The sequence below is a fragment of the Equus asinus genome, chromosome 26, assembly GCF_041296235.1.
Source record: "Equus asinus isolate D_3611 breed Donkey chromosome 26, EquAss-T2T_v2, whole genome shotgun sequence".
NCBI lineage: Eukaryota > Metazoa > Chordata > Mammalia > Perissodactyla > Equidae > Equus > Equus asinus.
Window position 1 is genome coordinate 29,184,233 of NC_091815.1, and position 27,334 is coordinate 29,211,566.

At 41.2% G+C, this 27,334-nt stretch overlaps 1 protein-coding gene across 12 annotated transcripts; it reads left to right on the forward strand.

The window, feature by feature from the left end:
- Positions 1 to 27,227, forward strand: ZNF283 (zinc finger protein 283). 12 transcript variants are annotated; one of them, XM_070498601.1, is made up of 8 exons: positions 222 to 385; positions 690 to 879; positions 1,481 to 1,531; positions 3,572 to 3,675; positions 5,728 to 5,928; positions 6,815 to 6,902; positions 8,604 to 8,730; positions 23,586 to 27,227. In XM_070498601.1, the coding sequence occupies exons 6-8, from the start codon at positions 6,894 to 6,896 to the stop codon at positions 25,289 to 25,291; spliced, it is 1,842 nt and encodes a 613-aa protein (XP_070354702.1). In that variant the 5' UTR covers positions 222 to 385; positions 690 to 879; positions 1,481 to 1,531; positions 3,572 to 3,675; positions 5,728 to 5,928; positions 6,815 to 6,893; the 3' UTR covers positions 25,292 to 27,227. The 12 variants fall into 12 exon arrangements, with proteins under 12 accessions (XP_044614898.1, XP_014723785.2, XP_070354702.1 ...); XM_044758961.2 differs by lacking the exon at positions 5,728 to 5,928 and adding an exon at positions 2,798 to 2,834 and having other exon boundaries at positions 254 to 385; XM_070498603.1 differs by lacking the exon at positions 690 to 879 and having other exon boundaries at positions 224 to 385; positions 1,478 to 1,531.
- The last annotated feature ends 107 nt before the right edge of the window (positions 27,228 to 27,334 follow it).

Below are 27,334 nucleotides of genomic sequence, written 5' to 3' on the forward strand. Positions count from 1 at the left end.
TTCGCCCTCAGCCACGCCAAAGACAACCGAGCCTCCAAGGTGGCCCCTGCCGGGACCTACTCCCCGCCGCAGGGATCACGGCTCGGGTGGAGCTTCGCAAAACGCGCCGCAGACGGGCGGGGCCGCGTTGCATGCTGGGAGCCTTTTGAAGCTCCACGTTCCCAGCTTCCGGAGATTCGCCGGCTGTGGACTACATTTCCCAGAAGTCTCCGGGCCCAGGTCCTTTCAGGGCGACGAGCGTTCGCCTGCGGAGAGCGCTTCGAACCGCCGGGCTCCCCGCCTCGGAGGCTTTTCCGGCTCTTCTTTCCCAGAAGCATCTGGGCCCGAGCTCGCCTCGATCTCTGGGTCCCTTTCCGGTGTCCTCAAGGCTTTTGGACCCTGCGCGGTGAGTCGCTCGTGTCCGAGGAAGTGATCGGCGCCGGGTGAGGGTGGGAGGGCTCCGCGGACTTCACCGGAGCCGGATCGGGACCCCGGGGGGGATGGGGGACACCGCGGGGGGCGGACGGAGCGTGGCGAGTCCGGAGCCGCAAGCCGGGGTGCGGGAGCGGCTGAGCAGGATGGTGTGTGACAGGCGGAGTGCCCGGGCCGGGTGTGCCTCGGTGACCGCGTGTGCGGTCGGGGTGGGGAGGCGGGGATGGGGGCTGGCCTGGTGCTTTAGCTCGGGCTGTGTGCGCCCTGGGTCTCTCTAGACTCTCTTAGGGCGTGCCGGAGTTCCGTGACCGCAAGGAACGAGTCCTACCCTAAGCCACAGAGGGGACGTTTCAAGCTGGTTTCGAGCCAGAAGGCACTGGCACAGCTCGAGGGTTGCAGTGAGAATGTTCTCTCTGGAAGGGTCCTCGTGACAGGCTCCTGGGAAGACGTGATGGGAAGGACCCAGAGGTGGGATTCCTAGAAGGGGCGCCTCTCAGAGCTCCTTAGGGGCCACTACATGCCTCAGAGCCACTGCAACCAGACCTCTGTCCCCGAGAATTCCGTCAACTCAGAGATAGAAGCCAACCCTGCCTTTTTTTTTTTTTTTTTTTTGCTGAGAGAGGAAGATTCGCCCTGAGCTAACATCTGTCGCCAATCTTCCTCTTTTGTTTTTATGCTTGAGGAAGATTCGCGCTGAGCTAACATCTGTGCCAATCTTGCTCTTTTTTTTTCCCTGTTTTTTTTTTTGTTTGGTTTGGTTTACTGGGGAAGATTAGCCCTGAGCTAACATCTGTGCCAGTCGTCCTCTCTTTGGCATGTGGGTCGCTGCTGCAGCATGGCTTGATGAGCAGTCTAGGTCTGCGGCGCTGGCGAATTAACCACTAGGACACGCCAGCCCCCAACCTCCCTTCTAATTCCATTTGGCTCTGTGTGGATGAAAGCAGATGTGGCCCCAGAGGGTGTTCTGTTTGGGTTTTTTTCTTTGTTAGTTTAGTCTCTTTGTGCTCCCAGAAATGCTGGTGTCTCACGATTCCTTTTTTCCCCCCACTGCTGCCGGGTTTCTAAGAAGGACCCTGAAGAGGAGGAAAGAATTGTGGCATATTTAGAAATCAGAGTGCAGGTGAGTTTGTGTTTCTTTTTGATTTACAGAGTGACTTTTGGTTTTAGATCATGAGAATGTTAGCTTTCCTTGGCCTGAAATATCTTGCCAAGTAGGGTCGTTCCCGGGTCTTCATTTTGGTGAATCACCCACTAGGGGGATGCATCGCTCTTTGCAAGGCCCCCTATCGTCTTTCTCAATTACCAGCCATCTGCTCGTATGGCAAAGTGTTCAGATCCTTCACTGCATTCTCTCTGTAAGCATTTTGGTGGCGTGACAATACAACTCCCGGAGATGAACGTTAGAGCTTTATTTTAGACTCACTTACTTGAGATTACTACTTACATGGGATCGTGTACAAACTGTTTTTTATCTTCTCCACGGTCATGATTTTTGGCGCAAGGCAAGGTAGAAGAGGATTATTTCAGTTAATAAATGACAACATTGAGGCTTTTAAGGACTGAAATATGACTGGGCTGTGAGCATGGGGCTTTTGCAGTTTGCACCAACAAGGGCAGAGACTGCCAGATAAGCTTTAGGTAGAAATCTGTGACATTGCTAGCCTTGAGTTGTTTCAGGTCCAAGTTTGTGTGGGTTGTAAGAGGCAGGACTGCGTTGTGGTTAAGCTCTGGATCTGGAGCTTCTGGCTTCAAATCCTGGCTCTGGCTGTGACCAGCTCTGTGTGCTTAGATGACTCAGCATCTCTGTGCTGCATTTACAAAATTGAGACAAAATAATACCTGCTTAATGGAGTTGTAATGATGGAAGAGGAGTTCGTATGTGTAAAGCTCCTTAAGGACACTGCACTGCCTGCCCCACGATGCAGGCTTAGGAAATATTACGAGATGCTGTTATGGAGTGATTCTGGATCATTCTCCATCACCTTTTCATGGATTGAAATAGGAAGATGATTGTGATGGGTGTTTGCAAGTTCAAAAAACTGATCATGGGGCCGGCCCGGTGGCGCAGTGGTAAAGTGCGCACGTTCCGCTTCGGCAGCCTGGGGTTCTCTGGTTCGGATCCCAGGTGCAGACATGGCACCGCTTGGCAAGCCATGCTGTGGCAGGCGTCCCACATATAAAATGGAGGAAGATGGGCAAGGATGTTAGCTCAGGGCCAGTCTTCCTCAGTGAAAAAAGAGGAGGATTGGCAGCAGTTAGCTCAGGGCTAATCTTCCTCAAAACAAACAAACAAACAAAAAAACCCCAAAAACTGATCAGATGCTCAAATGGTCTAGTACAGGAAATCTTAACCTCACGTTTTCTTATTCCATTTTTGAGCTTCCAGGTGACCACAAACGTCTTGAACTTGAGACAGAAATTTTGTAAGTATTTGCAAATTCTTTTTTTTTTTTTTGAGGAAGATTAGCCCTGAGCTAACCTCTGCTGCCAGTCCTCATCTTTTTTGCTGAGGAAGACTGGCCCTGAGCTAACATTCATGCCCATCTTCCTCTACTTTATATGTGGGATGCTTGCCACAGTGTGGCTTGATGAGCAATGCGTAGCTCCACACCTGGGATCTGAACGGGCGAACCCTGGGCCACCAAAGTGGAATGTGTGAACTTAACTGCTGCGCCACTGGGCCAGCCCCACAAATTCATTTTTTAATGGGCAAAATGTCTATAATTTCATGAGATTATCAAGTGTACGTGACCCCAAAAAGATCTAGATCCATTGGTCTGGAATAAAGACATAATAGCCTTAATAAAATTAGTGTCCGGTTTTACAGAAAAAGTTAAGTAAATTGCAGTATATCTTATGATGGAATAACATGCACCTAATAAAAATCATGTTTAAAAAGAATTGAGAGAAGGAAAAACGGGAATGATAGAATATTAAGCAATAGTTGTAGTTATGAACAAAAGTACTCAAGACTATTATGAGTTATCTATGAATCCCATTCAAAAAGACAGGGTTTTGAAAGACATTTTGCAAGGATTGTGTCTAAAATGTTGCTTTAACTGACCATTTGTTGAAGAGGTGGGGAGGCGTGGCCACACTTGGGAAGCACACACTTTGTGTGCCATATTGTTCTGTTTACGTGCATTTACTTCCTTCTCAGACTTCAGGGGTGACGCACAGAATTCGTGTTCCCTCACGGGAGAATCTCGACAGTGAAAGCATCATTGTGTTGATGAGTTACAGCTCCAGCATGTTCGACAGCTGGTAGGTGTCATTTGTTTCAGACCCACTGATTTTCAGCATCGGACCTGGTGGTTCAGTTTTCTTAATGACTGAAATATGCCCCGCCCCTATCACTCCGTTTTTTTATATTTGCAAGTATCTTTGTATTTTTGATTATGGAATTAATACAGATTTGTTGCAAAAAATTCGGCAAGCCAGGAAACATATAGAGAAAGCAGCGAAAATTACATCCTCTAGAGTTAATCATGCCTAATATTTTGATATATTTTTATTCAGAGTTTTTTCCCGTGAGCCTCTGTGTCTGATTTTATTTCTGTGGAATAAGATGACAGTAAGTGGTGATATAACTGAGTTGAAGACTTTGGCTCTTGGTTTGAGAAAGAAACTCAAGCCAGACGTGGATTTTATTTCAATCTTCAATATGTAAGAAAGAAGAGGGACGTGCCAGTGCCTCCTTTCTTATTCGAAAACTCTCAAGTATTTACAACTTTTAGAAATATAGAAATGCCATTTAAAAATTGATTACCAGGGCAGCAAAGACAGACTTTCAGAATTAGATTATTTTCAAGGTTACTTCCACAGAGAAGAGCAACGATCTCTGATATACAGTTGTCTCATGAAAGGCTATTTTACAAATAATATTTCCAAGGACAGATATTAATACCAGAGGGTGGAATAAGAAGGTTATAGTTATAAATATTCAGATAAGCCACTAATTTGCACAGAAGAACAAGAATGAGCCTCCAGTTAATGTTCTCAGCTTGACACTGAATTGGGTTGTGTTTTCTGAGCCAGCTTTCGAACGCTGACTCCTGTCTCTCCATCTGTAGCTTCTGGGAGAGGGACGTTTTTCCTCTCTCTCTTTCTGAGAACCCGTTTTGCTCATCTTATTATTTAGGAAGAATAGTGGCTCAAGGCTGGGCTGTGCAATTTTAGTTAGCATTATAAGAAAGCAGGCCTGAGAAGCACCGCTTTCATTATGAGAAAAATGGAGAGAGTGGCATTAACTTTATTATCATGGGATAAGGGACAGTAATCTTCATCTTCAATAATAATGGCTAGGGGCTGGCCCCGTGGCCGAGTGGTTAAGTTTGCGCACTCCACTGCAGGCGGCCCAGTGTTTCGTTGGTTCGAATCCTGGGCATGGACATGGCACTGCTCATCAAGCCACGCTGAGGCAGCGTCCCACATGCCACAACTAGAAGAGCCCACAATGAAGAATATACAACTATGTACCGGGGGGCTTTGAGGAGAAAAAGCAAAAATAAAATCTTAAAAAATAATAATAATGGCTAAAGCTTAGATTAAGCAATTATTCTACACCATTCAGTGTGTTATATGGATTTTCTTACTTGCTCTTCAGTGCAGCCATCTGTGATAGACACTGTTCTTGTCCCTCTTTTATTGACGAGGAAATACAAGTGTTGAGAAATTGGTGACTATCAAGCTCAGATTTACATCCTGAAAATCTGATGCCAGAGCCTTTGTCTTAATTTCAGAAATACTTCTCACGTTGTGTATCTTTTACAAACCTGCCTGCTTCATTAAGAAATTTATTGTGCATGTCTTTCTTCGTCCCTTAATATGGTCCAAGAGCATCATGGCTAGTGAGGGTATAGTGAGCCATAATTTATTAAACGTCTTGCCTGCTATTACGTAGTTTCTAATTCTTGGTTATCATAAATGATTTTTGGATGAATATCCTTGTGTATACATGTTGTGTACTTCTCTAGCTATTTAAGGATACATTTCTATACGTGGAATTTTGGGTAAAAATTTGCCTCCAATATAAGACCCTGAGATAGTAATGCTTGGGGGGTAATATAACGACTAAAAGACATAGTTTTTACCTTTAAGACAAGGAAGACATAGGAATGTACATAGTACATAGGAATGTACAAAATGTACATAGGAATAAGTGTAAGGCAGCCCGCAGCAAAGACCAAAAGGTTAATTCAGGTGACCTTTCTTAGGGACTCATGGGAAGGTAATTAATTATAGGCAGTACTGTTGGGGCATGACCAACTTTGCGGAGGCAAGTGGAATTGATCCTGTGAGTTTCATTCCTTACAGAGTTTATCCTGCTCATGTCAGTTGCAAAGTGAGACTGATAGGATCGGGTGATTCAGCAGTTATCTGGAAGGTGTCATGTCTGAAAAGACAGGTTCAGATACAGAATAAACGCTTTTGTCAGAAGCCGTGAGAAGAAGCAAGATCGAGACCTCATCAATATATCCATGACATTTCTTGAGGAATTTCAGCCATTTTTTCTAGGTAGGACATGAGCATACGTAGAAATCACATAGTTAGTATAATGCATGGTCATGGTTACAATAGTTTTGCAGAATAATTAAACAAAGAGGACATTATGATCACAATAAAAAGGTAAGATTGTAGTATAGAGATAGATAACTTTCCAAACTTTTTTTCATCTATTGATGTCTGATTGTGAGTCTTTCTATATTGATATATACATGTAATTTATAAACATAATCATACTATACATCCTGTAACCTGTTTTTTCTGTTGACAATATATCTTCGTTATTTTCTCCAGCCTAGTGTAGTTCCGTAGTGTTCCACGGCATGGGTGTTTTGAATGCATTAAGAAGTCAGCTTTTTGGGCTCAGACACTTGTACATCCTGTCTGCCCCTGTGTCCTGACCAGCTTGCTTTGCTCCTGAGCCTGTGAAGGATGTTCTAGCGTGAACCACGTGGCCCCTTCTCAGCCCTGAGCCCTGGGAATGGAGGAGGAGGATGTGGTCTGAGCAGGACTGAGTGGGCCCATCTCAGGTCCACATCAGCATTCCCCAGAACCGGGAAAGCTTGGAACGTCTTTACAGACCTGAGTTTTCCAGAGAGAGAAGGCAGAATTTGGGATTTCTTGGTCTCAGCCTCAGTTTATGTGCTTTGCACATAATCATCTGTGTCAAAGTCTGTTTTGTCATTGACCAGGACATAGAGGTCTTGGGTGAACCGGGCAGTGCTGGAAACCTTCCTGCTCGAGGCCCTTGGGGTTTGGGGTGAGAGTTTAGATTCCACAAATGGTGTGTGGGACGTGGGTTGGAAGCGGGAGTGGAGGAGAGAAAGCTGATATTAGCTCAAGTCAGGATGGAATCAGTCAAGCACGCCTGCTCTAAAGCTTCGTTTTCCTTCCCCAGCTCTGACTTTTCTGGATTCTGTGCGTCACCAGTCGAGGAGCCCCATGGAGCGTTAACGAGCTCCTACGATTCTAGAACCATGACTGACGTAAGTTGGTATTTCTCTTTCCTTGAAATATTGTGATTTTTAGGTCCTGTGACTCTTCTCTTTGCTTATCCTAAAGCTTTCTGTCTAACAGAACCCCATCCCTGAGCCTGCTTCTCTGTTTCTCCTCTTCCAGTGAAGGATGGCACCAGATAGCCCGGGGTCCTCCCTGTGCGCCTTCTCCAGTCAGTGTCACCATATTCACAGGACACGTTATTCCCCTTTCTTGTGTGCTCAGTCCTCACTCAAGGGCAGTGAAGGAATGGAGTCTTTTGAGGGAAATACTGGCACTTCTGTCAAAGAATAACTCAAGGAAATGTAGTTAACAGCACACTTTTACTTGTGTACAAGGAAAACCAATAGTTTAATTGACAGATTTCGTGTATCAGAGGCACAAACAGGATTTATATAAGAGAAGGAGGAAAGGGGAAGGAATGGAAGGCTGCAGACATTTTGAAAACAACAGTTTTCCTTTTTCAGGCAAAGATTGGCAGGCCGCTGGGAAAGAAGCCAGGCAGGACACCATGCCCTTAGGCAGCTAGATGGTCCCCCAGGAGAGCAGTTCAGTTGTTTGCGCGTTCTTGTTTTGCCGTGACATGTCCATGGCAGGCTGTCCTGGGTCGTGCCCTTCGTTATCACGTCCATCTTCATCTGGCCAGGGCTGCTCCATTTCCCTTCCCAGAATTTCCGTTCCCATGTCCCGTCTGGGATGTGATAAGTTAGTGATGAGGGGCTCATTGGACCACACAGGAAAGCTTGGAACGTCTTTACAGACCTGAGTTTTCCAGAGAGAGAAGGCAGAATTTGGGATTTCTTGGTCTCAGCCTCAGTTTATGTGCTTTGCATATAATCATCTGTGTCAAAGTCTGTTTTGTCATTGACCAGGACATAGAGGTCTTGGGTGACATCTGTGTCATGTATTGTATACTGTATCAATATCCTCCAACTCAGAAAAAGGAAGGTGTTGAGCAAGGGCAGGTTGACGGTAACAAGTAAGATGATAATCCAGATTCTTAGGTACTGGATGATAATAGATTCCCAGAATTAAGGAAATCTTTAGAAGCTTTGTCCAACCTACGTGTATAAATATAATAGAGTTATTCATCTCATATATCCGTATGATGAACTGAATTGTAGCTAATAAAAACATTTTCTGTAGTCATCCTAAGAAAAAATGCTTATGATGTAACCTAACAGAATGATAGACTTGAGGTTTAACAACGATAATCCTTAATTTAATGGGAATTATTTTTCTCAAATAGAGATTTTATAGTACATTTGCAAAAAGAAGTTTTCATGGTTTTTTTCCTTATTCTTTAAAGGGAAACAAGGGTGGAGCAATTTACATTTATACAGAATTTATGAGGAAGGTTGTGTGTTTGTAGACACACACACTATTTTTATTTAATGGAGAAGAAATTGGGATTATTTTGTATATTACCACACAGATCTGGATGGCTGAGTCATCCCACAGTACCCGGGAAGTTTCTTCTGCTGTAACAGGATTCTTCTAGAACATGTCGACACGCTGCTTTAGTCACACTAATTTCCTTACTTTTCCCTACCCATCTCACAGGCTTCCTGCCAACCTGACTGTTACACTTCTCTCTTCTTGCACTTTATCCTTCGCAAACCTCTTCTTTTCCTCTTTGAAGTATTTCCTTAATTTAAGTTCACAAGTAATGCGTGGGTTTTTGGCTTTAGGCCCTGGTGACTTTCAGCGACGTGGCCATCGGTTTCTCTCAGGAGGAGTGGGAGTGCCTGGACCCCGCTCAGAGGGACCTGTACATGGACGTGATGCTGGAGAACTATAGTAACGTGGCCTCACTGGGTAAGGTGTCTGCCCGAACGAAATCTCTGCAGTGCCAGCTTCCTCCCCTGGGAATTACAGGGCTCGCTTTGAAGAAAGCAGGTGGCTTTCTCCTCTGTGCTCTCAAAGGAATGTTTTGGTATTTGTTGGGTTAGAAGTGGGTTCGTTAAGCGCTTGATCTCCCCACCCCTCCGTGAGCCTCGCCCCGTCCTCTGGCCCTTCCTGCACTGCCTTTCTTGAAGACGGGGAGCTGGATTCACATTATGGGGCGCTTATGTCATAACCATTATCAAAGAAGCCAGGTTTCCTACTGTGTTTAACGTCAGCATTGCTCTAGATGATCTGTGTCCTTGCTGCTCAGTGTGGTTCTTTTGTTTGAGAAATCACAGGAAGGCCAGAGCGGAGCTCATGAAGGAGAGAGGACCAAGAAGGTAGTGAGGGAGGGCCCAGGTGACAGGCAGTTTTGGTGCTTTCGGCGAAGCATGTGGATTGTGTTCTCAGTGATCAGAAGCCGTGATTTGGTTTATGTGGGGTTTTAACTGTTTTCTGGTCAAGTATTACACAAATACCTAACGTCAGCTTCTTCTGGGGCTTGTTAGAAAGGCAGCAGGTCAGTTCCCAGCGCAGACCTGCAGGACAGAATCTGCATTGATGCAAGATCCCCAGGTGATTGTTACGCACACTCGAGAAGCACCGTTCTTTGTTATTTTCAGACCCACAGGCAGGGAGTACAGCTCGACACGGGTCCTGATAACCTCTGACTTTCCACAGAGCCCCCCACCTTAGGCAGGGGCGGACTGATGCACAGAATTCATTTCCTACTAAGTGGACACGTGCCTTTACTTACAACAGACTCGAAGTTGAACATTACATTTGTGACCTTTGCATTTTACGCTGAGGTAAATCCTAAAAATGTCTCAGGAAGCTTCCTGTTTTCCCCTTAGCAGAATAACAGCAGGAATAAGAATGTGTCTAGTTACCCTGTGCTTACTGGAAACGAGGCTCTGCTCTGAGCAGTGCAAACACGCTGACTGACTGTGCCTTGCAGCATCCCCGTGTGGTAGGTGCCATCTCCTTATGATAGATGAGCACAGTGAGGCACATAGAGTGTAAGTGACTTCACAAGGTCACACGGCGGGTGGGAGGCAGTGGCAGCGACTGAACTAGGAAGTCTGGCTCCAGAGTCTGTGTCCTCATCCGCTGTGTTCTGTTTGCTCTAAAGACGTGGCGCCCGGATATGTCTACAAGATCCTTTTCCTGTTTATGTGATCTCATGCTCTTCATTCCTGTCATCCTTCTCTTCTCTGAAGTCTTTATCAATATTGTTTCTACCTTCATTGCAAATTTAACCAAGTCTTTTGAGCTCTTAATTTTTTTCAAATGTCTATACCATCTGGCATTTCTTTTTCTTATAAGCAGACCCTCCCTTCCTAAGCCAGATGTGACCACGTTGTTGGAGCAAGGAGAAGAGCCCTGGATGGTAGTGAGGGGAGGGCCAAGAATTTGCAGCCTAGGAAGGCGGAGGCAGGAGAGAACCATGACTGGTCCCAGAGGAGAAGGAGGAACAGCTGGGACGGGGTTGGAAAGCTCCCTATGATGGACCATGGTCTGGGGAGTGAAGGCCCGACCCCTGGGAGGAAATAGAGATCTCAGTTTGGGCTCCCAAAGGAACCTCATCTTGCTCTCGTTTCCCACTCCTTGTTTTTCTTCTCACATTTCCCTCCCACGTCAGTGAGGAAGGTGTTCTTTTTTGTTTCCAGTGCAACCATTGTGCTTATATGCTGGATTCAGCTGCTTGCCAGCCCTTTTGCATTTGTGTGTGTGTGTGAACGAATGTATGCATTCATTCATAAATTCTGCAAATATTTTGAGTGCCTACTCCTAGCCAAGCATTGTACTGGCACTATTAATACAATCACGAACAAGATTGATAACACTCATTCTTGTGCAGTTTAGGTAGTCAGGAAAAACATAAAATAAATAAGTAAATAAATGGACAAAGAATGTCATGTAATGAAACATGCTGTTCAGGAGAGGTAAACAGCATAAGAGAATAGAAAATGATAGTAATTGACAGGACTGATGCAGATAAGATGGTCAGGGAAGGCTTTCTTGACTAGAAACATGAAGCCTGGGATCAAGTTATATGAATATCTGGAGGAAGATATGTCAAGCACAATGAACAGCATATGCAAAGGCCCTGTGGTTAGAAAGGAACTTTATTGGAGCACCTGTGAGAAGGCCAGGGCAGAATTAGTAAAGGAGCATACACTGAGAAATCAGGTCAGGGTGATAGGCAAGGGCTGGGTAATATGCAATTTTTTTGTTGTTTTAGTAAGTTGCATTGTTTAGTCTCTTTAGGTCTGAAACAGTTTGTACATCTTTCCTTGACTTGCATTCCCTGCTGCTTTGGAAGTTCGCATGACCCAGCTGTTTTGTCCAGTGTTCCTCAGTTTGGGTTTGCCTGCTCCTTCTTCTTGATTGATTCAGATTATGCGTCTTTGGTGGGCGTATCACAGAATCGATGCTGCGTTCCCACTCTCCTTGCCTTCTGTCAGGCAGTGCAAATGACTTGTCATCACTGATGATGCTCCCCTTGAACTTTGATTCGAGTGGTGTCTGCCAGCCTCCTGCCTGTAAAATTAAGCAGTTTTCCTTTCATGAGTATTTTGTGAGGAGGAACTTGGAGACTAGTAAATAGCGTATTCCTCTTCAAACTTTCTGTTTATTCATATAATGGATTTCTAGTCAGTGGATTGTAATCTTTTCTTCCCATTATTTATTTTGAAGTTCAGAATATTTGTGCTTGTCCCAGATTTGTCCGGTGGGGACCCTGTCACGATGGCTTCTGCGTCCGTCGGCACATCTCCATCACTCTTTGAGCACCTCCTTGTTTTCTGACACAGCAACATGTTCCAGGCTCATCCCGTGCTTTCCCGTGCTCCAGCCCACTCAGCCGTTTCTTCAAGGTGCCCTGGTTTCAGTTAGTTGAGAATGGTATTTAGAAACTAAAATCTGAATACAGATTTGCTCATTTCTACTGGGAGTCGGCTGCTCCCAGGCCCTCTCAGTGGACAGACCTATGGACTATACTAATATGCGTATACAGCATATCCATGCACACACATTACATCTATATATTGAAAAACGTGAGTTCACACAGACCTCTCCAATTCCAGCTCAACACTGCGGGTTTCATTTTGGCTTATTCACTTGCCATATTTCTAACTCCCTGCTCTGACAGTGAAAATCCTGGCTTCTGTTACCCTTCACGTATTTGCTTACTTGATCAAACTCTCTCTACGTAAGCAATCTTGCATCACCACCACCACCACCTTGACCCTGTGATGGCCCCTCTCATCCCAGTTGGGTTGACAACCCATGCCAGGTCCCTTACACACAGACATTTGTCCTATCCTGCTTGTTCTGACTCCCCACATGGGCAACCCTTTATACTGACACCTTTCTCACACTGGTTGACCTTCAGTACCTTCCTCTGGGCTTCATTTGATTAAATCTTGACCGCTGAGTATGCATTTTAAAAATATCCTATGTGATGAAATGGGAAGTATTCGTTCAGCTCTTCTGCCATGTACCAAAGTGTGACGGTTGCCTTGACGAAGACCGCTGGTGCAGTTGTTTATTGTGAATGAAACTAGCCGGTTGTTTCATGGAACACCTTTTTTTTTTTTCTTGAAAGAATGACTGATGGACAAACTATGGCTATCCAGACCAAGGGAGTTGGAAAACATTTTCTTGCAAGTGAGCCTGTCACTGCAAGAACAACTAATGGTATTTGTTGCCAATGATAAAATTCAAACTTTTAAGTAAAAATGAGAATTGTGTAAAACCTATATCCGCCAATTGGAGCTTTATAGTTTCCCAATATAGAAACATTTTTCTGATGAGATAAGTGGTAATATTAATGTGATTTTTTTGATGCTATATAATGAAATATGTCAGTATCTCAAAGATCTACATAACTGAGTAAACCACTATTTTTCAAATAACCAGTGCATGATTACAAAATTATGCATGGATAAAGATCATCCAAATTGCAATGGTTTTTTTTTTTTTTTTTTTGAGGAAGGTTAGCTCTGAGCTAACTGCTGCCAATCCTCTTCTTTTTGCTGAGGAAGACTGGCCCTGAGCTAACATCTGTGCCCATCTTCCTCTATCTTATATGGGGGACGCCTGCCACAGCATGGCTTGCCAAGCAGTGCCATGTCCGCACCTGGGATCCAAACCGACAAACCCTGGGTTGCCAAAGCAGAACAGGCGAAGTTAACCACTGCACCACTGGGCCGGCCCCTGCAATGGACTTTAATGTAACATAGTATGAAAAGTTTGTGGGTGTGGTTGCATATTCCACATTGCTGCTAAGCTTTAAGAAACTACCACTTCTCAAGTTTTACTGTTGTATCAAAGAATAATACCCACAATTATCTTATCAGGCTCATAAAATATTCTGCCATTTTACAATTACATATCAATGTGAGGCTGGATTTTCTTCATATATTTCAACCAAAATAGCATTGCCACAGATGGAATGCAGAAGTATGTATGAAAATCCAGTTGTCTTCTGTTAAGCCAGATATTCAAGAGATTTGCAAAAGATTAGAACAACACTTCATTAATTTTTTTGTCTTGGGAAATATAATTACTTTTCATAGAATATGTTTATTGTGTTAACATTTAATGATTTGTTTTAAAATGAATGAATACCTCTTTAAATTTCTCGGTTTTAATTTCTAAGATGGTAAACATCACAAGATATAACCCACATCAACAAAAGCTCTTTTGAGTCCTCCATGATTTTTTTTAACATCTAAAAAGAAGTTAAACTTGTATTTATTTATTTATTAACATCATTAAGCCTTACACAAAACATTCAAGTACCAAGTAATTATACTGCACGTCCTTGCATAACAATTCAAATTTATTGAACTATCTTTTGATGCTAAGTTGTACAAAACTACACTCCTTTTAGTTTACATTTGGCTACCTCAAAGTAGTTTTAGTATTAAGTTGGTCAGCTGAAATCCTGTGGCTTCCTTTTAGATACACACACAGTCTTTACACCCAAATGTTAATGTCTACAAAGCAATAAGGCATCGTTAAATAAAATAGCAATAGTTACTGCAGTTTGCAGCTGTGACCAATTATCCATAATCAAAATTTCCACAAACATCCACAGTATCATCCACCATTTAATAGCTCAACCAAAATCTACAATCACCGATAGGCAAAAAGGCTAAACTTGTCTATTTTGTATTGCAAATACACTTATGCATGAGCAAGCAAGGGATTCACCAGTAAGTTTTAAGAATCTAAGGGATACCGAGACCAAAATATTTGAGAGCTACTAAGGCCTCAGATGAATGCTTGGGGGTGTTCACTGAGGTTTTTCCACTCAGGCTGGGTTGGTGCTCCAATGTACAACCTCTGGAATCTCGACCTTGTGGAGTCACCCTGTGGATGCGTAACTTCATATTTGCTTCCAGCTCCAAGGGGCAATCTCTGCCTAGATTTTTGGGTCTTCTTTGCATGACTCCTCCCTGTAATAAACCTTAAACCACAAATTCCAGCCACCTTAGCAGCCCTGAACTGGGATCTTAATATCCTTTGCCCAGTGAGACCACTGCTGTCTATGTGGATTTCACTTTCCTGTGCCTTGGTTTAGAGGATACAGCCAATAGAAAGGGTGAATGTTCTCCTGATATGTTTTTCTTATGTCAAAGTTTTTCATCCCTGTGCCTAGTATCCAGTTTTATAGTTTTATAGTTTTTTTGTAGCAAGGCAGTAAGTCTAATGCCAGGTTTTTCTTTATGGACAGAGCTGGAAACCTCTTACCTTCATTTTCAAGAATATTTTTTGCTATACATAGAATTCTGGGTTGAAATCTTTCTTCTTTCAGCTCCTAAAGATCTTCCATTATGTTCCAGCTTCCATTTTTACTGATGTAAAGTCAGCCGTCATTCTTATCGTTGTCCCTCTAGATTTACTGTGTTCTCTTTATCTTTGGTTTTCAACTTTTTTATATGATGCTCCCGGTTGTTGCTTTTCTTTGTGTTTATCCTGCTTGCAGATGGCTAAAAATAGGCTGATGTCATTCATACATTTTTAGAAAATTTCAACTATCGTCTCTTCAAGTATTTCTTTAACTCTCTCCTCTTTCTGGGACTCCATTGCCTGAAGTTAGATTGTTTGATATTGTTGCACAGATTGGTTTTTTTTTTTTGGTCTTTTTTCTCTTTGTTCTTCAGTTTGGTTTTTTAGTTATTGAATTTCCATTTGGTTGAATTTTAGAGTTTCTATTTCTCTGCTGAAATTTCCCATCTGGTCACTATCCATCTTTTCTTCCAGAATCTGTAACATATAGTTGTTTAACGACCTTGTCTGCTGATTCTAACATCTGCATCATCTATTCTCTCTTTTGATTGTGTTTTTTTGGGGGGTTTTAGGTCAGATTTGCCCTGTTCTTCACTTGTCTCATAATTTTTTATTGTGTGCAGACATTTTGAATAAAAGAACAGTAAAGAATGAATCCTTCCCCTCCCCGAATGTATATGCCCTTCTTCCGTCAGTCATTTAGGATGAGGGGCTGATAACACAGATCCCACCAAGCACGGAGCTGATCTGGGCCTGAGTCATAGCTTTTGTACAGGAGGAAGACATGTCCTCTACCCTCTGGGTCCTTCTGGCTGGGCCAGAAATTAAATCATGAGACAGAATAGCTGGAGAAAATCAAACAAAGCTTTATAACATGTATACATGGGAGACACTCAGGAAAGCTGAGCAACTCACCAAAATGGCAGAGGCTCTTGTCTTAAATACCATCTTTGGCTAAAGACAAAGGAGGGTGTTGGGCGTAGTGGTTTGGAACTTCAAGGGGGTGGAAGGGAATTTACATGGAGATGGAAATGTAAATGGGCCAACTACACACATATGACCTGAGAGATACGTTCTGCATCACATTACAGTTATCTATGCGGTTAGCTCCTTCCTCAAGTAGGCTCTTCTGTTTTAAATTCTTTTAGGCAGTTGAGGGGGAGGTCAAAGTTTCTTTCAGAGTCTTTGGTTCTTAAAAATAATCAAGCCAAAGAGACACATTTTGGGGTGACCAATTCTGATCCCCCACAGTTCCACCTTTGAAACTTTAAGAAGTTTCATAGTCCAGCAGCTGAGTGGTAGATTGTTCCATCTCACTGAACACATTTCTTAGTCCTGATAATAGATCAGCCCAGTTAAATTCATTTCAGAAGAAAGTGATGCAGTGGGCTCCCAAAACTAGGCCTGTGTTGTGGAAGCAAGCAATCAGGTATTTAGTAAGAAGTATTTCTGTGGAAATAAGAAGAAAAACAAGGTTCACAGTTGGAGCAAATTGTAAACCAGTTTCAGAGCTCAGAGGACAGCCAGTTAAGATTTCTAGGGGCCAGCCCAGTGGCGCAGCAGTTAAGTTTGCATGTTCCACTTCAGCCGCCTGGGGTTTGCTGTTTCAGATCACAGGTGCGGACCCAAGCACTGCTTGTCAAGCCATGTTGTGGCTGGTGTCCCACATATAAAAAGTAAAAGAAGATTGGCATGGATGTTAGCTCAGGGCCAGTCTTCCTCAGCAAAAATAGGAGGATTGGTGGCAGATGTTAGCTCAGGGCTAATCTTCCTCAGAAAACAAAGAAGATTGTAGATGTCAGTGGAAGCATCTTTTGCAGCTTAAAATGTCTCTGATGATGTCATTGAGTGTTCAGGTATCCTTTTGAGTGGCTTACACAGCAACAGGCATGCAACAGGTAATCTCTCTTGGTTATATCAAGTTGCCTGGCTTCAGTTTGCAAGGGCTTTTGGAACAAGGGTGGTTTCAGTTCTCAATGACTTCAAATAAAAATGATGGAAAAAATTGAAAGTGGTGGTTTGGAGATTTGGAGCCAGATATTTCAGGAGACCAGAAGAATTCAGGATCCAGTCCACTTCACAGGTAGATGACAAAAACCTCAAAGACAGTTAACAGAACTAGGACCTAACATCCACAAATGTGTATTATACTTTTTACTGAAACATAATTTTTCTCTCTAAAATCACCCTCAATTTTACCAAAGACAGCCAAACTAAGACTAACGGTTTGCAAAATAAGTCTAGTTTCAATAAATTTGGCCCAATTGTTTATATAAGTACGGCAAGAATAGCAATTGATTGTATAGGTTCTTTTAAACCTGTTTTCTGAAACTTTTTATAAGGAATCTCAGATTGAACTTTAAAGGCCTCTTGAGGCCAGGAAAGCCAAGGACTTATCAGACAAAGCCTGTAATACCTACAGATTTGGGTGTATTTTTCTCTTCTCGAGGTCCCGAAAATATTTAGGTGTTTCTTGCACTGGCCAGATAAGTGACCTTCCTTCCTTACCTGGTAAGGTTGCTAGGAACCCTGTAAACAAGGTACCAAGCCAACATTTCCAAGTGGCTTTATTCTGTGAAGTCTAATCTTTAATTCTCAAAAGTTGTCTGGTTATATCTGAGTCTATGCCTGTTTCTCTCAAATATGACATTTCAGTCAAAGCTTTGGTAAGATAACTAATGTTTCCAGTTGTGTCCTGTTATAAGGAGAACAAATTCTTGTTGAACTTACATAAATATCTATATTGCCATGAAAATAACAAAACTCACTTGCTAAGAGTTTCCGAATTCAGGAGGGATCAGGTAGGGAGATTCAGTTTTGTTTACAGAAGTATAATTTTCCAAATTGTTGTAAGTCATAGTTAGCTTAAGAGAAAAGAGAAAAGGTTTTTCTTAAAAAAAAGTTTTTTAAAATCAATATTTCTAATAAAAGTCACAAAAATTTATAATCATATTCATCAGTTCATTCAGTCCTGTGTAATCAATTTTTGATCTTAATCTTCTGTTAGCAGTTTTATGGGGTCATCACTTTCTCCATTAGAGTTTGATAATTTCTTACCCAGTTCAGTTTTAAAATCTGAAAGTTTATCAGAAGCTTGTATTCTAGAGTAGGTACCAGGGTCCTTTTCATGAATCTCTGTGAAGATGAAAAACATTTTCAAAAGCATCAGAGTAAAACAATAACTGTCTGGAAGTGACAAAAGACTTAAAAATGACAATTGACAAGGAAATTTGGTTTATTCTGTGACACACAACACTTTAAGATAATAACGAGAATTGTGACTGACAACCAGGACAGATTAGAATTTTTTGGAATGTTATATAATTTTTGAAATACTTAAGTCAATAACATTTACCCACACACTATCACAGGTGTCTATGAAACAATGTTTAGTTATCCATTTAACCATGGTGACTGTCAAAGAATTTTAGGTGAATGCAGAGGCTAGTTGTAAGAAAAACCTTAGTACCTGTGATTAAAGACCTGATAAAACAATATAGGAAATTTATTTTGGTAAAACACAAAATCCATACCCTTCTGATAGACTACTCAAAGCAAAAACCTTTTATAATCTCTTTACCAAGAATAGACTAAAAGTTCAAGAAAATCATCCTTTTAAGAGAGGGGAAAAAAACAAATTCTAAGTTTGCACCAGCTTACTTTTAATATTAAAACTTACTTAAATTTAACTTTAGCCAACTTGAACATGCATAAAACTCTTTTCAGAATTTCTCTTCCACAAACCTTCTGTAACTTTCTTCTTACATTCAGAATTTGTCCCATGCCTTTTGTTGTTGTTGTTGTTGTTTTCCTTCTTCTTGTAGTTTAGGACAAATTTATCTTTCTCTCTTTTTTTTTTAAATTAATTTTTTTGTTTTTTGAGGAAGATTAGCCCTGAGCTAACATTTGCCACCAATCCTCCTCTTTTTTTGCTGAGGAAGATTGGCTCTGAACTAACATCTATGCCCATCTTTTTCTACTTTATATGTTGGATGCCTGCCACAGCATGGCTTGATAAGCGGTGCATAAGTCCACACCCGGGATCTGAACCCATGAACCCTGGGCTACCAAAGTGGAATGTGCAAACAACCACTGTACCATGGGGCTAGCCCCCCAATTTATCTTTCTTAACCTGACAAAAATATTTCCATTCTTTATATCTTCTTTACTAAAAACTTACATCTTACTTTGCTTGAATACAAACATATTTCTTATTAATTTTTAGTAGCTTTAATCACATATTAGAATTTTTAACCCTTAGAAACCTTAATTTTTTATGTAAAAACTAAGTAAGTAATTACAGAGTGTCTTTTACATTAGCATACTGTGGCTTGGCAAGTTTATTAATACTTTTTATAGTTTTAGAAATATGTTACTTTATAATAAATATTTTACTTAAATACAAGACATGTTTACCAATAGACCCAAAACACCTTTTAGTTTTTTCTGTAATAAGACAAAAGTAGGTAAACTTATATTTAGTAATTAATGTCTAATATTTTATATTATTTAGAAATAATGTACATATTTAATGAATTTTCCATCATTTAATTGAGCCAAACTTCACAGTTTCAAATTACTAAAGAGATTTTTGAAGTTATTAATTACAAGTTATAAAGTATAACTTTTGCTAAAAGTTTAAACTCATCTCATTTACATTTAAATTATTTCTTCCCAACAATTATGTTTAGATTACCCATGAAAATTTCATGAGACATTAGACAAAATTAGCTATCATTTTATTACTTTTGTTAACTAGTTTTGTAATAGAGATAACATCAGCTTATTTGACCAATAAATGTACAATAAAGGCTCCATGTGTGCATCATATGCAATGCCAATAACTCTGAGGACATGTCCATTCTAATCAAACCAACAAACTTAAGTAAGCCTTCAGTTACCAAAGATTATTTCCTATCATGTTAACTTGAAAGACATGTAAGCACTTGCTTTAAGACACTTAAATAGAGCTCTTAATTTTGGCAATATCATCTGGAGGTAAAATATCACACATATAGACACACAGGTAGACACAGACAGAGACGTAAAATTTTTGTTATGAATCAGGTGCAGTGCAAAACACTAGTTGATGAGAAACATTTGTATTTCAAAGAATGGCTCTCAGGTCCTAGTAAGATGGGAGCAGAAAATCTGCATCATAAAGGCACAGAGAAAGCCATTGAGTTTTCTTCAAGATGGAGTTTCTGGGGCATATTTGCCTTATCTGTTTCTACTCTCTCAATCTCTTGTCTCAGTCAACATCTAGGAGTATTTGGGGAGGAACAGGGGAGTCTCTGGGGTTGGCAAAAGACAGGTGAACTTTGAACTGCCTTCTAGGACTGTACCTCCACCTTTGCAGGGATTTGCAAGACAAAGACAGTTGCTTCCAGTTCCCCAAAGAACTGGTTTACAGCTTGAATGACAGAAAAAGAAGCTGACCCACCCCTCCAGCTACATCCTTCCAGTGGCTTCTTTATATCAGGGAATTTTTAGCTTGAGAGGTGAATCAAAGATTTGTATGTTGTAAAACTTTCAGGACAATGTATCACACCTTTAAAAGTCTGCACAAAGCATTTAACAAAGGCCCTCTTTCTAAGTGTACAATTTAACCCCAGACCAATTTACCTTGGTGGGGGAGGTTTTATTATCCTTTAAAGCACCCTGGTTTTTACCTCATGTTGTGTGGGTTCAGGCAACCTTACTGACGTCCCTTTAGTAAGTTTAATTAACACTGTCTGAAGGGCAGATTTATATGCTGTCTTACAATCAGGCATGGGAAATATTCCCTTTCTCCACTGAGACACATTGTCTATCCTCACAATACAATCTATAATACAATCATGGAAAAAGATACAATCGCTCCATGTAAAGCCCATAAATATATTAATTTTTCTACAAAATTTCATCTAAATTCCATCATAGTTTTCATTAGGACTTTATCAATAGGTCTTGGTCTTATAATTTTGGATAGAGGAAGCATTCTCAGTCAGACATTTTTATTTTATTTTATTTTTTTCCTTTTTCTCCCCAAAGCCCCCTGGTACATAGTTGTATATTCTTCGTTGTGGGTCCTTCTGGTTGTGGCATGTGGGATGCTGCCTCAGCGTGGTTTGATGAGCGGTGCCATGTCCGCACCCAGGATTCAAACCAATGAAACACTGGGCCGCCTGTAGCGGAGCATGTGAACTTAACCACTCGGCCATGGGGCCAGCCCCTCAGTCAGACATTTTTAAAACATACTCAGGCACAGTTGATATAACCTCTTTATATGAAGTCAGCTCAAACATTCCAACCTTTAAAATCTTATCAACACTTGTACTTTCACATTTTCTCAGTTTAACTGTAACCCAAGTGTGGGTCTTAAGGCTAGTAATTTGTTTTCTTTTCTTGGATTTCCCGTTTAATTTGGCCTTTTCATAGTGTCCAATAAAAGTTATGAGAGCTCTCACAATTTTTTTCCCCAATTTAGAAGTTTTTCCAATTTAAACAATCCATACCTGGCCACATTGACAAGTAGGATGTTAACAGCAACTTATACCAATAAGCTTAACCATGGATACAAGAGGCATCCCCAAAAGAGATTCAGAAAGTTCATATCCAAAAATAGTCAAAGCAAAGGGCTTCATTGCATGACAAGCAATGAAGGTTGAGATGACAGAGGCCTGTTATGAAAGCAGCTGGGACCCCTTATGACAAACTCCCCTGAGAGCTCACACAGCCAGATAAAGAGTGTGTCCCAGAGCCCCAGTCTACTCAACTGGCCACCAAGATGCATGCTGGAACATGCATCCTCTGGATGGCAGAGACCAGAAAGGTCACAAAGCCAAGCTCTCAAGACACAGAACAAGACAAAAGAAAAACCTCATCTGAAGCACATTAGCAGCTTTCGCTAAGCCTTGGGTATCTCAGGGCCAAATTAGTACCCAGGAGGGAGGAGCCACTGGCTTGGGGGTCATGTGTGCTTTACAGAGTACCGTGTCATTGTATGGACATTTTCTTGAAGTTGGCGGGGTGACCTGTGTCATTTACCCCATTCCGTGACCACCTTTCCTTTCTCAGGACAATTCTTGAGGTAGTGAGTGCCTCAATGGCTCTTCACTGCCCACCAAATTTTTGGCCTTTTTGGCTTCCAAGATGCCCTTAGCAACAGCTTTCACTTCATGTGCGTATTCCCAGACAACAGGCTCAGAGAGATGCCTGTGTCTTATGACAAATGACAAAAAAAGACAGAGATAAGGAAAAATACTATCTCTGGGAGGAAAAAGATCTACAACCAATGAGTGCTCAACCAAATCCTAGAGTTGCTGAGTCCAAGAGGCCAGCTTCACTAAACTTTTCTCCTGCTAATCTAAATTTAGAAAAGCAAAAAACTCACCACTCTCACTTCCATTGGACCCTGCAGGCAGAGATCCAGGAGACTGATGTGGTAAGAACTCTTGCCTCCTGCCAGCTCTTGTCAGGGGTCCAGGATCTCTCAGCTGCATTAGTTCAGGAGTGAGCAGCATCCAGCCAGTGAAGTTTTATCCTATCCAGTCATGAAACTGTAGGGGAGGAAGACACATCCTTTACCCTCTGGGTCCTTTTGGCTGGGCTACAAATTAAATCATGAGACAGAACAGCAGGAGAAAATCAAACAAAGCTTTATAATATGTATATGTGGGAGACACTCAGGAAAACTGAGCAAATCACCAAAATGGCAAAGGCTCTCATCTTAAATACTATCTTCAGCTAAAGACAAAGGAGGGTGTTAGAGGTAGTGGTTTGGGACTTCAAAGGGGTGGAAGGCAATTTATGGAGATAGAAATATACATGGGCCAACTACAGACAATGTGACCTGAGAGACACATTTTACATTACTTTGCATTGCCTTACAGTTATTTCATGGTATTAGCTCCTTCCTGGAATAGGCCCTTCTATTTTAAATTCCTTTTTTTTTTTTTTTTTTTTTTGAGACCGGCCCTGAGTTAAATCTGTTGCCAGTCTTTTCTTTTTATTTTCTTCTTTCCCCAAAGCACCCCCGTACATAGTTGTATATTCTAGTTGTAGGTCCTTCTAGTTGTGGCATGTGGGACGCCGCCTCAGTGTGGCATGACGAGCGGTGCTAGGTCTGCACCCAGGATCCGAACCAGTGAACCCTGGGCCGCTGAAGCGGAGCACGTGAACTTAACCACTCAGCCACTGGGCTGACCCCTTAAATTCTTTTAGGCAGTTATGGGGGAGGTCAAAATTTCTTTCAGGTTCTTTTGTTCTTAAAAATAATCAAGCCAAGGAGACAGATTTTGGGGCAGCCAATTCTGATCCCCCACACTTTGATTAGTTTCAGTTATTTTCTGGTTTCAAATTAGATTAAAAGATCTTTCTTTGCCCTGAACTTCCCACATGACCACTGATGGGCTAAACTCTGTGTCTAAGAGTTTGAGCTGGGTGGAGCTTGTAGTACAGCTCTAATTAGTTTTGTTTCACTTCTTGTTTGAATGCCAGCAGAAGCTTGGAACTTAATAACTATATGAACTGCAAGATTTTGCCTGCTTTCTAGCCAACATCAGTCTCTCAGAGAAGTTCCTGTGAGGGAGAATTATCTTGTGTAATGAGTTTGTTTCTGAGTTTCAGGATTTTCTAGATTCTAGTTCATCCTGTCAGCCTACACAGTCATTAAAAGTTCAGCTGGAACTACAGCTGGGCACAGAAAGGTTTGATTGATGGATGGGCACATTTTGGTGTCAGGGACCATCTCCATGGGAAGACGAGGGACTTGTTAGTGATCTTCCAGAAAACTGTCAGACTGAACATTAAGATCATAGAACTGAAAAATCAAAGCTGAGTTTGTTATTTGACAGGGGAGAGACTTGATGCTTAAGAGTTCAGTAAATCTCTCGATCCAGTTCTCTAGGGGTATTATTTTCAATTTGTCTTTTATTTATATTATAGAGGGCTTCTTTTTGGGTAAAGGAAATAAAGTGTGTAGTTTTCTTGTTTTCTTTCAGATCTGGAGTCAACAGATGAGACCAAAAACACATTTTCAGAAAAGGACAATTCTGAAATAAAATTTTCCCAATGGGAGATAAAGGAAAGAAGCAAAACCCTTGGCCTTGAGGCATCCATTTTCAAAAATAATTGGAACTGCGAAAGCAAATTTGAGGGACTACAAGGACCTCAGGAGGGGTACTTCAGTCAAATGATAATCAGCTATGAAGAAATGCCCACTTACAGAGAAAGCGAATCTCTTACTGCTCATCAAAGAATTCATAGTCAAGAGGAACCCTACGTTTGTAAGGAATTTGGGGAGGCTTGTAGTCCTGACTCCAAACTTGGTGAAGATGAGAGAACTCAGATGGCTGAAGAGCATTTTGAATGTAAGGAGTGTGGGAAGGACTTTTTAAATGCCTATCACCTCACTGTGCATCAGAGATTTCATACTGGTGAGAAGCCCTATGAATGTAAGGAATGTGGGAAGACCTTTAGTTGGGGATCAAGTCTCATTAAACATGTGAGAATCCATACTGGTGAGAAACCCTTTGCATGTAAAGAATGTGGGAGGACCTTCAGTCGTGGCTATCACCTTACTGAGCATCAGAAAATTCATATTGGTGTGAAATCTTATGAATGTAAGGAATGTGGGAAGGCCTTTTTTTGGGGCTCAAGCCTTGCTAAACATGAGATAATTCATACAGGTGAGAAACCTTATAAATGTAAAGAATGTGGGAAGGCCTTCAGTCGTGGCTATCAACTTACCCAGCATCAGAAAATCCATACTGGCAGGAAACCTTACGAATGTAAAGTATGTGGAAAGGCTTTTCGTTGGGGCTACCAGCTCACTCGACATCAGATATTTCACACCGGCGAGAAAGCTTATGAGTGTAAAGAATGTGGGAAGAACTTTAACTGTGGCTCAAGTCTTCTTCAGCATGAGAGAATTCATACTGGTGAGAAACCCTATGAATGTAAAGACTGTGGAAAGGCTTTTAGTCGTGGCTATCACCTTACTGAGCATCAGAAAATCCATACCGGTGTGAAGCCCTTCGAATGTAAGGAATGTGGGAAGGCCTTTACTTGGGGTTCAAGCCTTGTTAAACATGAGAGAGTCCATACTGGTGTGAAATCGCATGAGTGTAAAGAATGCGGGAAGGCCTTTGGTAGTGGCTATCAGCTTACTCGACATCAGAGATTTCACACTGGTGAGAAACCCTATGAATGTAAGGCATGTGGGAAGGCCTTTAATTGTGCCTCAAGTCTTGTTAAACATGAAAGAATTCACACTGGTGAGAAACCCTATGGATGTAAAGAATGTGGAAAGGCTTTTATTCGTGGCTATCACCTTACTCAACATCAGAGAATTCATACTGGGGAGAAACCTTTTAAATGTAAGGAATGTGGGAAGGCCTTTCGTTGGGGTTCGAGCCTTGTGAAACATGAGAGAATCCATACTGGTGAGAAATCCTATGAATGTAAAGAGTGTGGGCAGGCCTTTGATAATGGCTATCAACTTAGTTTTCATCAGATATTTCACGCTGACGAGAAACCTTATCAATGTAAGGAATTTGGGAACACCTTTCCTCATGGCTCAAGCCTTGTTCAACATGAGAGAACTCATAGTAATGATGAGCCCTACAAATATGAAGAATGGGGGGAAGCCTTTATGTGGACACCTTACTCAAATGAGACAGTTGATACTGGCGAAACTTACGAGTGAAGCGATATGAAAGAACATATGGATGTTTCTGTGTGTGGATAACTTATTCAACATGAGGAGAAATCTTACTCTTGAGAAACCTTATGAACATAGGGCATGTGCAGAAGCCTTACCTGTGTATGGACAATTTACTTGTTATCAGAAAACTCATACTAGTGAGAAGTATTTTGAATATAATGAACATGGGAAGGACTTTAGACTTCTGTACAATCTTACTGAACATCAGTTTATACTGATGCGAATCCATGTAAATGCAAGGAATGTGTGAAGATCTTTAATTCATGGCACAAAGTCTGATACACACCAGAGAATTCATGCTCATTAGAAACACCTTAAGGAAGGTGGCAACGACCTAAACGTAATTCGGTTTTTACCCTGCACATCAGAGAATTCATACTGCTGTGAAATCCTGTGAATGTAAGGAATGTGGGAAGGCTCATAGACGTGGTAAACATCTTAGAGCACATCAGAGAATTCATCCAAATGAGACACCCTTTGAATTAGAATTATAGGAAGGCTTCAGACGAGTGCTACTCAAACTACTGTCCAGAGGCAGGTGCTAGTCCACAAAATTATTAGCTGTCCATCATGAGATTAATGCAGAAAATGAGCATAAGTGTCTGGAAACTTCTGCAGCAATTTGATATTGCCATAACATTATCATTGTATGTTACAAAAGTAGCAGTCCACGAATAATGGGAAATTAAAAACAAAAAGTTTGTCCTTCCTCAGAAATAATTTGAGAGACAACCTTGACACTTTTTCAAACACGAGACAAATCACAATATGATTTACTTAGAATAAGAAATCCTTTGCTTGTCACCTCTCTTATTAGGATAGCAGAATATTCATACAATAGGAAGATTTGGCTAATGTGAGAATCACGGTTTTCTTATGCCCATAAAAGCACGGAGAATTTATACCAGATGTGTCCATTTAGTGAATCTATAGAGCCTTCCAACGCTATTTAATCTTTGTTAAACTTTAGCAAACTCATCCTAGAGAATAACCCTGTTAATGTAACAAATGTAGGAAACCCCTTATGTATGCCACAAACCATACCTATTGTCATCTCAATTCCACCTCCTTACTGCCTGTGGGCTGTTGAGCAAAATGCTCATCCCCTGTGGGCATCTTGTTTAAAATGCTGGTGAGGGTAACTATCTGATAGTGCTGTTGTAGAGACTGAGTGGGTTTAGTATGGGTCAGATTTTTGGAAGGGTGTCTGGTTATGTAGCCTACGAACAATACACAATAGCTATTCTTATTATCCTCATCATTAGTTTCACTACTGGTGAATTCGTAAGACAGGAATGCCCTTTTGATGTAACAGATTTAGAAAAGCTTCCCATAACCACTCATCTATTTGAATTTCAGATAGTTCATTCTGGATAAAATCTAGTAAAATGTAAAAAACTAGAGAGGATTCTTATTCAGAATTTATCCCTCAAGCTGCATCAAAAATTAAGACTGAAAAGAACTGTTATGGATTTAGTAAGTGTTAAAATGTTGGGAATATACCCGTTGAAGAATCAGGGAACATTGTGAAGCAATGTACCTGTAATGAATTCCAACAGACAGGTAGTAATTAAAATTCTCCACTCATTTCAAAATAAATTAGAAATTAAAAAGAGAACAAAAAGAAAATGTGCATTTGGGAATTCCTTCCCAAGATTGTGCTATGACAATTTTCAGACATTCAGAAAGTTTAAAGCGTAGTATAATGAACATCCATATACTCTGTGTAGAATCAATAATTCTTACTATTTGGCCATATTTGCTTTCTCTCTGAATATATATGTATGTATGTGTATTTATGCTCATGTACCATTTGACTTATGATGTGGAAATCATGAAACTTCTTTCCTGAACACATCAGCATGCTTCTTTTAAGAATAAGAACTGTCCTATTCTTAACTCTAATACCATGGTCACACAAGAAAATCATCAATAATTCTGTAATAATCTTTTATATTCACTTCATATTTCCGAGTGAATCTCATATTTGGATATTAGAATGCATCTCAAAGTCGATGACTTCTC

Coding starts and splice junctions, on each gene's coding strand:
- ZNF283 (XM_070498594.1), top strand. CDS start 480: ATGGGGGACACCGCGGGGGGCGGACGGAGCGTGGCGAGTCCGGAGCCG. Junction 3,676..6,814: donor TCCAGCATGTTCGACAGCTG/GTAGGTGTCATT, acceptor TTCCTTCCCCAG/CTCTGACTTTTCTGGATTCT. Junction 8,731..23,585: donor TAGTAACGTGGCCTCACTGG/GTAAGGTGTCTG, acceptor GTTTTCTTTCAG/ATCTGGAGTCAACAGATGAG.